At 43.4% G+C, this 14,907-nt stretch overlaps 1 protein-coding gene across 1 annotated transcript in view; it reads left to right on the top strand.

The window, feature by feature from the left end:
• NELL2 (neural EGFL like 2) overlaps positions 1-14,907 on the top strand; it is a 587,110-nt gene that overhangs the window by 453,775 nt on the left and 118,428 nt on the right. The window contains exons 14-15 of the mRNA XM_069764734.1: positions 10,201-10,323; positions 11,520-11,615. Coding sequence (XP_069620835.1) covers positions 10,201-10,323; positions 11,520-11,615 — 219 coding nt within the window. The remainder of the gene's footprint in view (positions 1-10,200; positions 10,324-11,519; positions 11,616-14,907) is intronic.

The following is a 14,907-nucleotide window of genomic DNA, read 5'->3' as shown; positions in this document are numbered from 1 at the left end:
GAGTTGCATAGGTAGTTGATAGGCGCAATCCACTGCTGCTTATAGTTGTGTGAGGATAGATCAGGTACTGCAGTCTACAGAGATTCCACGTCTCAGAGCTCGTCCTATTGTTTTTGGTTATTGCCAGATCTCTGTATGTGCGCTGATTACTGCACGCTGTGTTGCCTGATTGCCAGCCATAACAGTACAAGGAGCCCTCCAATGATTTCCAATAGAGGGAAAAAAGAAATCCTGACATCATTTTTTTTTCTTAGCTCTGTCTTCAGTCTTTTTTTTCCCCTAGACATTAGAGTGCTTCAGGACACAGCTGTGGACATGGATATTCAGGCTCTGTGCTCCTCAATGGATAATCTCGTTGTAAATGTACAAAAGATTCAAGATACTATTGATCAGAAATCGATGCTAGAACCAAGAATTCCGATTCCTGATTTGTTTTTTGGTGACAGAACTAAGTTCCTGAGCTTCAGAAATAATTGTAAGCTATTTTTGGCCTTGAAACCTCATTCTTCTGGTAATCCTATTCAACAGGTTTTGATTATTATTTCTTTTTTGCGCGGCGACCCACAGGACTGGGCGTTTTCTCTTGCACCAGGAGATTCTGCATTGAGTAATGTTGATGCATTTTTCCAGGCGCTGGGATTGCTTTACGATGAGCCTAGTTCAGTGGATCAAGCTGAGAAAAATCTGCTGGCTTTATGCCAGGGTCAGGATGATGTAGAAGTATATTGTCAGAAATTTAGGAAATGGTCAGTACTCACTCTGTGGAATGAATCTGCACTAGCGGCTTTGTTCAGAAAGGGTCTCTCTGAAGCTCTTAAGGATGTAATGGTGGGATTTCCTATGCCTGCTGGTTTGAATGAGTCTATGTCCTTGGCCATTCAGATCGGTCGTCGCTTGCGCGAGCGTAAATCTGTGCACCATCTGGCGGTATTGTCTGAGAGTAAGCCTGAGCCTATGCAGTGCGACAGGACTATGACTAAAGTAGAACGGCACGAACACAGACGTCTGAACAGACTGTGTTTCTATTGTGGTGATTCTACTCATGCTATTTCTAATTGTCCTAAACGCACTAGGCGGTTCGATAGCTCTGCCGTTATTGGTACTGTACAGTCCAAATTCCTTTTGTCCATTACCTTAATGTGCTCTTTGTCATCATATTCTGTCATGGCGTTTGTGGATTCAGGCGCTGCCCTGAATCTGATGGATTTGGATTATGCTAAACGTTGTGGATTTTTCTTGGAGCCTTTGCGGTGTCCTATTCCGTTGAGAGGAATTGATGCTACACCTTTGGCCAAGAATAAGCCTCAGTACTGGGCCCAGCTGACCATGTGCATGGCTCCTGCACATCAGGAAGTTATTCGCTTTTTGGTACTGCATAATTTGCATGATGTGGTCGTGTTGGGGTTGCCATGGCTACAAACCCATAATCCAGTATTGGATTGGAACTCTATGTCGGTAACCAGCTGGGGTTGTCAGGGAGTACATGGTGATGTTCCATTTTTGTCTATTTCGTCATCCATTCCTTCTGACATCCCAGAGTTCTTGTCGGACTTTCAGGATGTATTTGAAGAGTCCAAGTCTGATGCCCTACCTCCGCATAGGAATTGTGATTGTGCTATCGATTTGATTCCTGGTAGTAAATTCCCTAAGGGTCGTTTATTTAATTTGTCCGTACCTGAACACACCGCTATGCGCAGTTATGTGAAGGAGTCCCTGGAGAAGGGACATATTCGCCCATCGTCGTCACCATTGGGAGCAGGGTTCTTTTTTGTAGCCAAGAAGGATGGTTCGCTAAGACCGTGTATTGATTACCGCCTTCTTAATAAGATCACTGTTAAGTTTCAGTATCCCTTGCCATTGATTTCTGACTTGTTTGCTCGGATTAAGGGGGCTAGTTGGTTTACTAAGATTGATCTTCGTGGTGCGTATAATCTGGTGAGAATCAGGCAGGGAGATGAATGGAAAACGGCATTTAATACGCCCGAGGGTCATTTTGAGTATCTGGTGATGCCGTTCGGACTTGCCAATGCTCCATCTGTTTTTCAGTCTTTTATGCATGACATTTTCCGTGAGTATCTGGATAAATTCTTGATTGTTTACTTGGATGACATTTTGATCTTCTCAGATGATTGGGAGTCTCATGTGAAGCAAGTCAGAATGGTTTTCCAGGTACTGCGTGCTAATTCCTTGTTCGTGAAGGGATCAAAGTGTCTCTTCGGTGTGCAGAAAGTTTCATTTTTGGGGTTCATCTTTTCCCCTTCTACTATCGAGATGGATCCGGTTAAGGTTCAGGCCATCCAGGATTGGACTCAGCCGACATCTCTAAAAAGTCTGCAGAAATTCCTGGGCTTTGCTAATTTTTATCGTCGCTTCATCTGTAATTTTTCTAGCATTGCCAGACCATTGACCGATTTGACCAAGAAGGGTGCTGATTTGGTTAATTGGTCTTCTGCTGCCGTGGAAGCTTTTCAGGAGTTGAAGCGTCGTTTTTGCTGTGCCCCTGTGTTGTGTCAACCTGATGTTTCTCTTCCGTTCCAGGTCGAGGTTGATGCTTCTGAGATTGGAGCAGGGGCGGTTTTGTCACAGAGAGGTTCTGGTTGCTCAGTGTTCAAACCATGTGCTTTCTTTTCCAGGAAATTTTCTGCTGCTGAGCGTAATTATGATGTGGGCAACCGAGAGTTGCTGGCCATGAAGTGGGCATTCGAGGAGTGGCGTCATTGGCTTGAGGGTGCTAAGCATCGCGTGGTGGTTTTGACTGATCATAAGAACCTTACTTATCTTGAGTCTGCCAAGCGCTTGAATCCTAGACAGGCCCGTTGGTCGTTATTTTTTGCTCGTTTTGATTTTGTGATTTCATACCTTCCGGGCTCTAAAAATGTGAAGGCGGATGCTCTGTCTAGGAGTTTTGTGCCCGACTCTCCGGGGTTATCTGAGCCGGCGAGTATCCTCAAGGAAGGAGTCATTGTGTCTGCCATCTCCCCTGATTTGCGGAGAGTGTTGCAGAAATTTCAGGCTAATAAACCTGATCGTTGTCCGGCCGAGAAACTGTTCGTCCCTGATAGGTGGACTAGTAAAGTTATCTCTGAACTTCATTGTTCGGTGCTGGCCGGTCATCCAGGAATCTTTGGTACCAGGGAGTTGGTTGCTAGATCCTTCTGGTGGCCATCTCTGTCACGGGATGTGCGTGCTTTTGTGCAGTCCTGTGGAATTTGTGCTAGGGCTAAGCCCTGCTGTTCACGTGCCAGTGGGTTGCTTTTGCCCTTGCCGGTCCGGAAGAGGCCTTGGACACATATTTCGATGGATTTCATTTCTGACCTTCCCGTTTCTCAAAAAATGTCGGTCATTTGGGTGGTCTGTGATTGCTTTTCTAAAATGGTCCATCTGGTGCCCTTGGTTAAATTGCCTTCCTCCTCTGATTTGGTGCCTTTGTTCTTCCAGCATGTGGTTCGTTTACATGGCATTCCTGAGAATATTGTTTCTGACAGAGGTTCCCAGTTTGTCTCGAGGTTCTGGCGAGCCTTTTGTGGTAGGATGGGCATTGACCTATCTTTTTCCTCGGCCTTCCATCCTCAGACTAATGGCCAGACCGAACGAACCAATCAGACCTTGGAAACATATCTGAGATGTTTTGTTTCCGCTGACCAGGATGATTGGGTGTCATTTTTGCCGTTGGCTGAGTTCGCCCTTAATAATCGGGCCAGCTCGGCTACCTTGGTCTCTCCATTTTTCTGCAATTCTGGGTTCCATCCTCGTTTCTCTTCAGGACAGGTTGAGTCTTCGGACTGTCCTGGTGTGGATTATGTGGTGGACAGGTTGCAGCAGATCTGGACTCAGGTAGTGGACAATTTGACCTTGTCCCAGGAGAAGGCTCAGCTTTTCGCTAATCGCAGACGCCGTGTGGGACCCCGACTTCGTGTTGGGGATCTGGTTTGGTTATCTTCTCGTCATATTCCTATGAAGGTTTCCTCTCCTAAATTTAAACCTCGTTTTATTGGTCCGTATAGGATTTCTGAGATTCTCAATCCGGTGTCTTTTCGTCTGACCCTCCCAGACTCCTTTTCCATACATAATGTATTCCATAGGTCGTTGTTGAGGAGATACGTGGCACCTATGGTTCCATCTGTGGAGCCTCCTGCCCCTGTTTTGGTGGAGGGGGAATTGGAGTATATTGTGGAGAAGATTTTGGATTCTCGTGTCTCTAGACGGAAACTCCAGTATCTGGTCAAATGGAAGGGTTATGCTCAGGAAGATAATTCCTGGGTTTTTGCCTCTGATGTCCATGCCCCAGATCTTGTTCGTGCCTTTCATGTGACTCATCCTGGTCGGCCTGGGGGTTCTGGTGAGGGTTCGGTGACCCCTCCTCAAGGGGGGGGTACTGTTGTGAATTCTGTGGCTGAGTTCACTTCTGTGGTCACAAGTGGTATTGCAGTCTCTGGGCTTCCTCCCTCAGGTGTTTTGGTGAGCTCGTTGGCTGCCTTGCTATTTAGCTCCACCTGAGTCTGTCTTCCTTGCTCCTTGTCAATGTTCCAGTGTTGGATCTGAGCTACTGCATCTTTCCTTGGGCCTGCTGCTCTGCTAGATAAGTGCTTCTAGTTTGTTTTCTGTTTTTTCTGTCCAGCTTGTTATTAACTTTTGCTGGAAGCTCTGAGAAGCAAAGGGGTGCACCGCCGTGCTGTTAGTTCGGCACGGTGGGTCTTTTTTGCCCCTTTGCGTGGTTTTCGTTTTAGGGTTTTTTGTAGACTGCATAGTTCTCTTTGCTATCCTCGCTCTGTCTAGAATATCGGGCCTCACTTTGCTGAATCTATTTCATTCCTACGTTTGTCTTTTCATCTTGCTAACAGTCATTATATGTGGGGGGCTGCCTATTCCTTTGGGGTATTTCTCTGAGGTAAGTCAGGCTTGTATTTCTATCTTCAGGCTAGTCAGCTCCTCAGGCAGTGTCGAGTTGCATAGGTAGTTGATAGGCGCAATCCACTGCTGCTTATAGTTGTGTGAGGATAGATCAGGTACTACAGTCTACAGAGATTCCACGTCTCAGAGCTCGTCCTATTGTTTTTGGTTATTGCCAGATCTCTGTATGTGCGCTGATTACTGCACGCTGTGTTGCCTGATTGCCAGCCATAACAATTGCCCCATAGATGCTCCATATACAACTGTGCTATATAGAATGCTCTATACTGTTCATTATGGCCCCATAGATGCTCCATATAAAGCTGTGCCATATAGAATGCTCTGCACCGTTCTTTATGGCCCCATAGATGTGCCATATAAAGCTGTGCCATATATAATGCTCTGCACCGTACTTTTTGGCCCCATAGATGCTCCTTATATAATGCTGTGCCATATATAATGCTCTGCACCGTTCTTTATGGCCCCATAGATGTGCCATATAAAGCTGTGCCATATATAATGATCCGCACCGTACTTTTTGGCCCCATAGATGCTCCTTATATAATGCTGTGCCATATATAATGCTCTGCACCGTTCTTTATGGCCCCATAGATGCTCCTTATATAATGCTGTGCCATATAGAATGCTGCTGGTGCTGCCATAAAAAAAAAAATCACATACTCACCTCTCTTGCTCAGGACGCCAGCGCTGTCAATATTTACCTGCTCCTCGTGCGGCTCCGTCTCCAGCACTGACGCTCAGCAGAGGGCGCGCACTGACTACGTCACCGCGCCCTCTAACCTGAGCGTCACTGCTAGAGGACGCTGCAGACGGAGCCGCACCGGAGCGAGGAGCAGGTAAATATAGCGCAGCGCTGCGCTCCCCTTACCTGCTCCTGGCGCGGTCCCTGCAGTCCCTGGCTTCCCCGGCGCTGCAGCTTCTTCCTGTAATTGAGCGGTCACACCGATCATTTACAGCAATGAATATGCGGCTCCTCCCCTATGGGAGGTGGAGCCGCCTATTCATTTCTGTAATGAGCAGTGCCATGTGACCACTCAGTACAGGAAGAATCTGCAGCGCCGGGGAAGCCAGGGACTGCAGGGACCGCGCCGCAGCAGGTAAGTATATCTACACAGCCCCCGCTCCCCCTCACCTGCCGACCCCCAGGTATATGACTCGAGTATAAGCCGAGAGGGGGACTTTCAGCCCAAAAAAGTGGGCTGAAAATCTCGGCTTATACTCGAGTATATACGGTAATTTCCAAATCTGACTGCATCCAATAATGAGTAGGGGCAAGGAGAGTATATAATCCCATCACTAAGGTAATGTTAGATATAAATTGATATAAATAGACAACCTCAGAAAAGAAAATACAGATAGCTGAAAATGCTCTTCACATCATAGTACCTTATATCTCTGACATCGCCGATATTAACCAGGCCTTCTAATGATCCACATGGGCAGGGAAATGCATTGAGATGAGACACAAGTCTACTAATATGATAACTCCTTACAGCTATCTGTATTTATCAACATCAGCCCCCATCCTTCCCCATAGACCCCTAGGAATCTCATGTGCAATCCGCAACAACTCCACCCTGAACAGATAGGGTACCACCCCTGACTAGATGAGACCAGAATAGATGAGACTGCCACGTCTTCAGAATTGTCTCCTGGTTTCCATCTGACCCAGCAGACACTTGGTTGGAAGGGTGGTAACTTTGCCCATCATTGAAGAGCCTTTCAGGAGAGTAGCTGTGGATTTGGTTGGCCCAATAGCCACTCCCAGCAGCTCATGGAAATGCTTCATACCGATGGTAGTAGACTATGCCACCCGGTACGAGGAAGCGGTAGCCTTGTTGTCCATTCGGTCCGACAGGAGACTCAGTTTAAGTCACAGCTGATGGAGTCTCTCAGTAAGCAGATGCAGCTTCAATATCTGGTAACCAGCTCGTACCACCCACAGACCAAAAACCTGTACGAACAGTCCAATGGCACCCTGAAGCAGATCCTTAAGATGTTGCTCAACTTCCATGGGTATGACAGGGAGCAGTACCTCCCACACCTGTTATTTGCCTACCAGGAGGTTCCTTAGGCCTCAACGGGGTTCTTCCCCCTTGAGCTTCTGTTCGGACGACGTGTGATGGGGGCCACTTGCTCTAGTGAAAAAGGTCTGGGAAGGAGACTTGGCCACCCTTGGAGTTTCAGTCGTTGAGTATGTCATGCGCTTCCATGACAAGATGCAGGACTTGGCGCAGCTGGTTCATGATAATATGATGCAAGCCCAGGCCAATCAGAGCAATGATACGACCAGAATGATTGTGAGAGAACCTACCAGGTGGGTAAAAAAGTGTGGGTACTGGTCCTTGTACCTCAGGACAAGCTTCAGGTAGACTAGGAGGGCCTGTATCTCATGCACCAGCAGCTCAATGCCTTAGTGTACCTAGTCACCCTGGACCAATACCGGGGAAGGCAGAAGGCCTTCCACGTAAACATGATGAAGGCCCATCATGAGCAGGAGGCCTGTGCCCTCCCCGTATGCAATTTGCCAAAAGAAGGAGAGGCTGAGACCCTCCTGAATATGCTCGCCCAAGTTAAGGCGGGTAGGACCATCAAGGATGTAGAGGTTTGCAACCAGCTCTTGTCAAACCAACGATCCCAGCTGTGGGCAACCCTACATCTCTTCCAGGATTTGTTCAGCACAAGCCTGGAAGTACAAGGTCAGCTGTCCTTCACGTGAATTAAGGGGATCACCCCCCAATCCGGTGGTCAGCATATCGGGTCTCCCTGGAGTTACAGCAGAACATGCACCAGGAGATTGACGAGATGCTGAATCTGGGGGTCATCCAGTAATCCAGCTTCTTTCTGCGTGGTCCCAGGGCAGCTGTTCTGGCGCCATAAGATCCGCCCCTGTAACTCACAGAGACTAAACACAATTTTTCTACCTAGCTGCTAGTGGCTGTTCTATGTATCTCCTTTCCCATGCGTGTTAGAATGACTCAAGACCCAGGCAGGCTCTTGCCCTATTCTGGGGATCTCAGAAATATGTACGATGTACAGCTAGGACATATAGTATATCCATAACTCCTTTATGAAATCCTAGCTGGCTGAACAAAGGACTCAGGCCGCATGTCTTGGATCCACAGGGAGTCTTCTTGCAGAAGGTTGCATACCAGCTAGCTAGAGGGGTGTGTGAATCCCTTTGTTTGAAGCTGACCAGTTGTCATGTTACCACAGCACATGGTGAAAGGGTTTTTATAATTCTATGCCAAAGAGGATACAGATGATTGACATGGAATTATGTCTCTAATATTCTTCACACCTCTCCATTACTAATCTCTTGACTTGATGGCAGTAGATATTAGGCAGCTGACATCAACCACATAAACTATTGCTGGAGCTGCTGAGGGCTATTGTTATTAGACTGGAAGGGGGCCAATATCCATAGCCCCTTCCCAGACTATTAAGATCAGTCCTTAGCTGTCTGTTTAGCCTTTGTTGGTTATTACAATTAGGCTGGGCCCACGTCATTTTTGGGGGGTCCCACCTTTTTAATAATCAGTAATGGCTAAACAGACAGCTGTGATCTGGGAACCTTTATGAATATTGCCCCCTTCCCAGAATAATAACACCAGCTCACAGCTGTTTTGCTTTTCTTACTAATGTGATTTAACTCTTGGTGGGTTTCAATAAATGGATAGATATTTACATATGACATTGATAAGAAAAGTCTACATTGACTTACATGGATTTTGGGCTGTGTCGTGTAGCCTCACACCATTTTATTGATTCTAACCAGCCTGTTGGTTAAACTAATTAGCTACATATTTACTGATTAATTTAAGGGATTTAAGTCATTTTTCCATCCACATTTGTTGTCAGGGCAATTGTCCTTCGCTTAGCCATATTTTGCAGCCCCTGGCCCTTACTATTACCATTTTACAGTTCCAAAACTCTTTTAACATTCATCTGGATTTCTGGAAAGGTTTCTATGTCATGCTGACTATGACATAGTGAATCTTTACATGATATTATGGATGCTGCTTTATTTTATTTTTTTATTTTTGTGGTAATAACTCTGGAACGCTTTGACAAATTCCATTGATTTTGAGATGGTTTTTTCGTGACACATTATACTTTATGATAATGGCAAATTTAGGTTGGTATGTTTTGTGATTATTTATAAAAAATATCAGAAATTTGATAAAAATGTAAATACAAAATTAGCAATTTTCAAACTTTGAATGACTATCCCTTTAATTCAGATAGCCATACCATAGCAAAACATTAATAAATAGCAATTCCCACATGTCTGCTTTGCGTCAGCACCATTTCTAAAATGTTATTTTGCTAGCATTTTAGGAGGTTTAAAATGTTGCAGCAATTCTTGATTTTTTTTCCATGGAAATTTACAAAATTATTTTTTTAGGGACCTATCCAGCTTTGAATGACTTTGTGAGTCCTATGAATTGGAAAAACCCCAAAAGTGATACCATTTTAAAAACAACACCCCCTATCATACTGAAAACTGAGGTCAGACAGTTTATTAACCCTTCAGGTGCTTTTCAGGAATTAATACTACGTGGCATGATTGAAATGAAAATATGTATTTTTACCACCTAAATATCGCTAACTTTTGAACAGGGCACTATAGCCCGGCAGACTCTAGGGCCGCTATTGGGCCGTGAATTGCCATGATCTCCGGGTGCCGATGGGAATAAAGAGGGATCAACCACACTCTTTTAACCATTTATATGATATAGTCATTATTGACAGCAGCATCTAAGGGGTTAAACAGATATGCACGGTGCTGTCACTGATCGTGGCTGATGCATCAAGTTGTCAGCTATAGTGTACAGCCGACAGCTGCTGGATTGTCACCTGTATGGGGAGGCTAGTCTCTTATATCTCAGATCAATTAAAAGACGTATTGGCGGTCATTAGGGGGTTAATAAATAATATTGGGAGCCTTTATAACTATTATAAAATGTACAAATAAATGTAAATTCATGAGAACACTTGGGTTCTTTTGTCCGTATGTTTAACTCTATACTCGCCTTTTCATAGATATACAGTAGCTCTACATGACTAAGGCTGGTAAACAACAGTGGCTATAATCATGTTTTCACAAAGGGTTTCTATGAAGATTCATGGATTCTGGAATGTCAGTTCTTCCTCATTGTGCAGTAATTCAAAAATGTATATACTATATTCTAAACTACATTCACATATCAGTAGTCAATAATAGGTATAAATATCATGAACTAATTATTTTGGACACTAAATTCATCATTCCTGTTTGTCTTTCAGAACACAATGAGTGTGCAACAAACCAGCACAGCTGTGATGAGAATGCATTGTGTTTTAACACTGTGGGTGGCCACAACTGTGTATGCCAGCCAGGATACACTGGTAATGGAACTATCTGTAAAGGTACCGTTCTCATATGCTTAATCTTATTATCTAGTGTTGTATAATTATAATATAGTACAAATCTAAAATCCATTTATCCAGAATTTCACACAGTATATAATATGAAGACATTGGCCTATATGAAATCTGTCAGTTGAATCAACCCTCCTAAGCCGTCTTTTAGGAATGCAGGTCAGAGAAAATTGAATACAATGATTTCTTGATATCTGTGAAATGATGTCTTATTCCAGAGAAATCCTCTTTTTTATTATATACAAATGAGCTGTTAAGATCTATGGGTTGGACGTAGATCTGCATGAGAATCTGCCTCCAGAGCTTAGTTTAATGAACGAGGGAGTTACCAGTGTGATCCAAGTAATGTCTGACTATTTGCTCTCATGATTACACACAGCTCTGCGCTGAGGTTAGAACTAACACTGTATAGCAGAGCTAACACAGTAACGCAGAGCTAACACAGTGCAGCAGAACTCAACTTGGTCTCATTACAAACAATATTTAATATATTCTGACATAAATATGACATTTAGAAAGGTACAGATAGGCTTTCTAATGTAAAACTTTCAATAAAATATCCACATAGTATTCATCAAATTCGCCCTTTATGACCTTAAAGAGGACCTGTCACTTGTTAAAAAGAAATGTAGTTAAATACCTTAGAACAGCCCCTAAGCCCCCTTATTTTTACTGCTGTTTTCCGTGTTGCATTATGTTACTCCATTGCAGAAATATTCACATTTGTTTTGTCTGGAGCACAAAATGTGAAATCTCTGCTTTGCAGTCTAACTGGGCATCTTTTCACAATCTTCCCTGGGGACATAATCTTTCACCCTTTTCTCCCAGATTCTGCCAATTACAATGCTACAGCCTCTGAAACGGATAAATTACTAGATCAATTGCTAAGGTATGATTGACAGCGCCTAATAGAGAGAGGTGAAAGTGCATGCCCCAGAGTAGATTAAAAAAAGCCCAGTTGGTCTTCAAGTAGAGGTTTCACATACTGAACTACTCTAGAAGAAACAGATGTGATGCAATGGTGTGATGCAGCACAAAACAGCAGCAGAATCAGGGGAGTACAGGGATTTTTACACGGTATTTTTGAATAAATGATGTGCCCTCTTTACATCTGCTTGTCAATGTAATACAATAGGGAGAAAAACTGTTTCTTAACTTTTAATATCCATGTTTTCAATTTGAAGCTTTTTGCAAGGATGGCTGTCGGAATGGAGGAACCTGCATCGCTCCTAATATGTGTGCTTGCCCGCAGGGTTTTACTGGACCAAGCTGTGAAACAGGTAAGAAATGTATTATTTTTTCTTTTAAATTCTCTTTTATAAGTTTTGAAAAGAAAGATAAATGTAAAACATTGTTGAACCTGGTATAAATTCAAGACATACAATATTTAGCTTGAAGTGTTCACAAAACATCTATATGTAGAAAGTAACCAAATAATGAGTGAAGTAGTAAGAAATATTCTTAGTACTTGACTGATCTCCTGCCGTACCTCTGCAGCATAGGCCTTATAAAGTGTTTGGGGATTATTGATGTTTATTTCATCATATATTATGCTGACTACATATAGCGAAATTCTACCATAGACAATACTTGAACTGTTTTACCTTGGGCTTAAATTTGTGATCAGATATAAGATTAGTCTCATGTGAACCTGGCAGGTTATGATCATATCTAGAAAGGGTTCTTGGTAAAATTATTATAAAGTATATACCGTTTATACTCATGTATAAGCCGACCCGAGTATAAGCTGAGGTACCTAATTTTGCCACAAAAAACTGGGAATACTTATTGACTCGGGTATAAGCCGGGTATGCATAGTCCCCTCATCCCCATCCTAGTATGCATGGTTCCTCATCCCCATCCTTGTCTGCATGGCTCCTTATTCCCATGCTTGTTTGCATGGCTCCTTATTCCCATCCTGGCATGCATGGTTCCTCATCTCCATCCTTGTCTGCATGGCTCCTTATTCCCATCCTTGTCTGCATGGTTCCTCATCCCCATCCTTGTATACATGGCTCCTTATTCCCATCCTGGCATGCATGGTTCCTCATCTCCATCCTTGTCTGCATTGCTCCTTATACCCATCCTTGTCTGCATGGTTCCTCATCTCCATCCTTGTCTGCATGGCTCCTTATTCCCATCCTTGTATGCATGGCTCTTTATTTTCATTTTTGTATGAATGGCTCCTTATTCCCATCCTTGTCTGCATGGCTTCGTATTCCCATCCTTATCTGCATGGCTCCTTATTCCCATCCTTGCATGCATGGTTCCTCATCTCCATCCTTGTCTTCATTGCTCCTTATTCCCATCCTTGTATGCATGGCTCTTTATTTTCATCCTTGTATGAATGGCTCCTTATTCCCATCCTTGTATGCATGGATCCTTATTCCCATCCCTGTCTGCATAGCTCCTTATCCCTATCCTTGCATGTGTGTCTCCTTATCCCCATCCTTGTATACATGGTTCCTCATCCCTATACTTGCATGCATGGCCCTCATGAGAAAAGCATTAAAAAACAAAAACATCCTATTTACCTTCCCTGCGTGCCCTCACAGCATCTCGTTCCGGTGCCAGCAGCTCCTGCGACCGCGAAATTACGTGTCCCCACTCGTTAAGGAAATGAATAATCACCTCTCTCCACACCTATGGGAGTGGAGAGAGGTGAATATTCATTACTTAAATGAGCGGGCACCCATGATAGCCTGGCAGCTGCTGGAAGTTGGCGGCCAAGGCTGTAACTGTGCGTGCTATAAGGGAAATGAATATTCATTGCCAGTGCAGTGAATATACATTTCTCTTTAGCAGCGGACACAGGCTTTAGCCACAGCCGCCGACTCCTGCCTCTCTGACCCGCTGCTCCACCGCTCTCCCTCTCCCATCGTCTTTTGGGACAATGACTCATGTATAGGCCAAGGGGAGCGTTTTCAGCACAAAAATGTGCGGGAAAAACTTGGGTTATACATGAGTATATACGGTAGTTAGTTTATAGTCACCTTTACGTTTATGCAAATGGAAAAGACATCACTTGTGCTTTTGATCCTGTTTTATAAAAGACCCGATGCACAATACCTCTAACTACCTAACCACTTCTTTAGAAATTAATTGTACACTAGCATATTTAGAGCACATTTTTCAAGAGGTTAAAATTAAACAAAATCTATAACCTTCAACCAAGAAAGTCATAGTCACAATAAACATTTATTTTCTTATTAATTCCTAATTTAACAGCCAAAACCTTTAAGAAATCTTGACATCAACGTCATTTCTAAATAGATAAATAAATATATGGAGCATAGCTAGGCATTGTTTCTTGTGTGTTATAATAAATTATTCATTTTAACTGCTAGTATATTATAGTATGAGCACATATTCCGTAATGCCTCCATGTGTCTCTCTCTGATGTTATACCTTTTATTAAAAAAGCACAACATGTTTCATTGCATGCCATATTACAAAGGTATTCCTTTCTACAAGACTTTCTTTCATGTCAGTACACATTGTTAGACCGGTGTGCCTTGGCTACACAGAGAATATTATTCAAAGTGAGCAGTGGCAATCTATACAAATCTTGTGAATGTCCACTTTTAATTTTATCCTAATCTAGGATGTTATTATTGTGAGCTAACGTCATATAAATACATTCTAATTATGAGAGCCCACATTTGTGATCGGCTCCAAATCTGTTTTATAAGTGGTCGCCTTTTGCTAGAACCTTGGTGCTTATTATTGAATAAATGCCTGAGCCCTCCAGAATATTCACTGGTATTATGGTGGCCTTACATAATCCTGTCTATGCATACAACATCACTGCATGGATGAGTCCTAAATTATAATGGGAAAGGGACTTTCCACTAATTTCATATTGATGATCTGTCCTTAGGAGAGGTCATCAATATTAGATGGGTGGGGGTCTGACACCGAATAGATTCACCAATCAACTGTTATTAGCGCCAAATGTTAACCATGAATGGAGCAGTCAACAACTCTTTCATGCAGAACTGCGGATTGCCTTCTATTCAGATAGACTGCTTTTTCAATACATGGAGCTACTGAAAAAACTTATACATTTCATTTTTTTCTTAACAGGACCTTGTGGATGACATATGCAACTATGTTCCTATACACTAGTATACATTATACTTGAGCTTCACTCTGCCTTGCACTGACCTGAGTCCTACATGGCAGTCTTCTATTTTGTGCCAGGCATCCTTGGCCGGACATCCCTGGTGCTTCTTGTGTTTATTAGGCGCCATAACGTCATATTGCTGCAATATACCAAGTCACAGGGCCTAGTAAACGCGAGAGATGCCCAGGATGCTTTGGATGACTGGCACAGAAGTGAAGACTGACCTGGCCCAAAAGCCATGGACGCAGGACAACGGCAGCGCCAGTCTTTTTGCTCAACTCTAGTATACATTGAAGCCTTTCCCTAGGAGCTGCTCATCAAAATAAATTTCTGCTGTATACCACCGTTGATATGCCCAGAGCCTAACACTGGTGAAGCCATTTAATTTCAGTTTATCGAGCTTGACTTTAATAGGCAGGAATATATTAAAGGGTGGACATATTTCA

This window comes from Ranitomeya imitator, chromosome 4, assembly GCF_032444005.1.
Source record: "Ranitomeya imitator isolate aRanImi1 chromosome 4, aRanImi1.pri, whole genome shotgun sequence".
Taxonomy (NCBI): Eukaryota; Metazoa; Chordata; class Amphibia; order Anura; family Dendrobatidae; genus Ranitomeya; species Ranitomeya imitator.
Note: the sequence above shows the minus strand (reverse complement) of the source record. Positions and strands in the feature narration are given on the sequence as shown.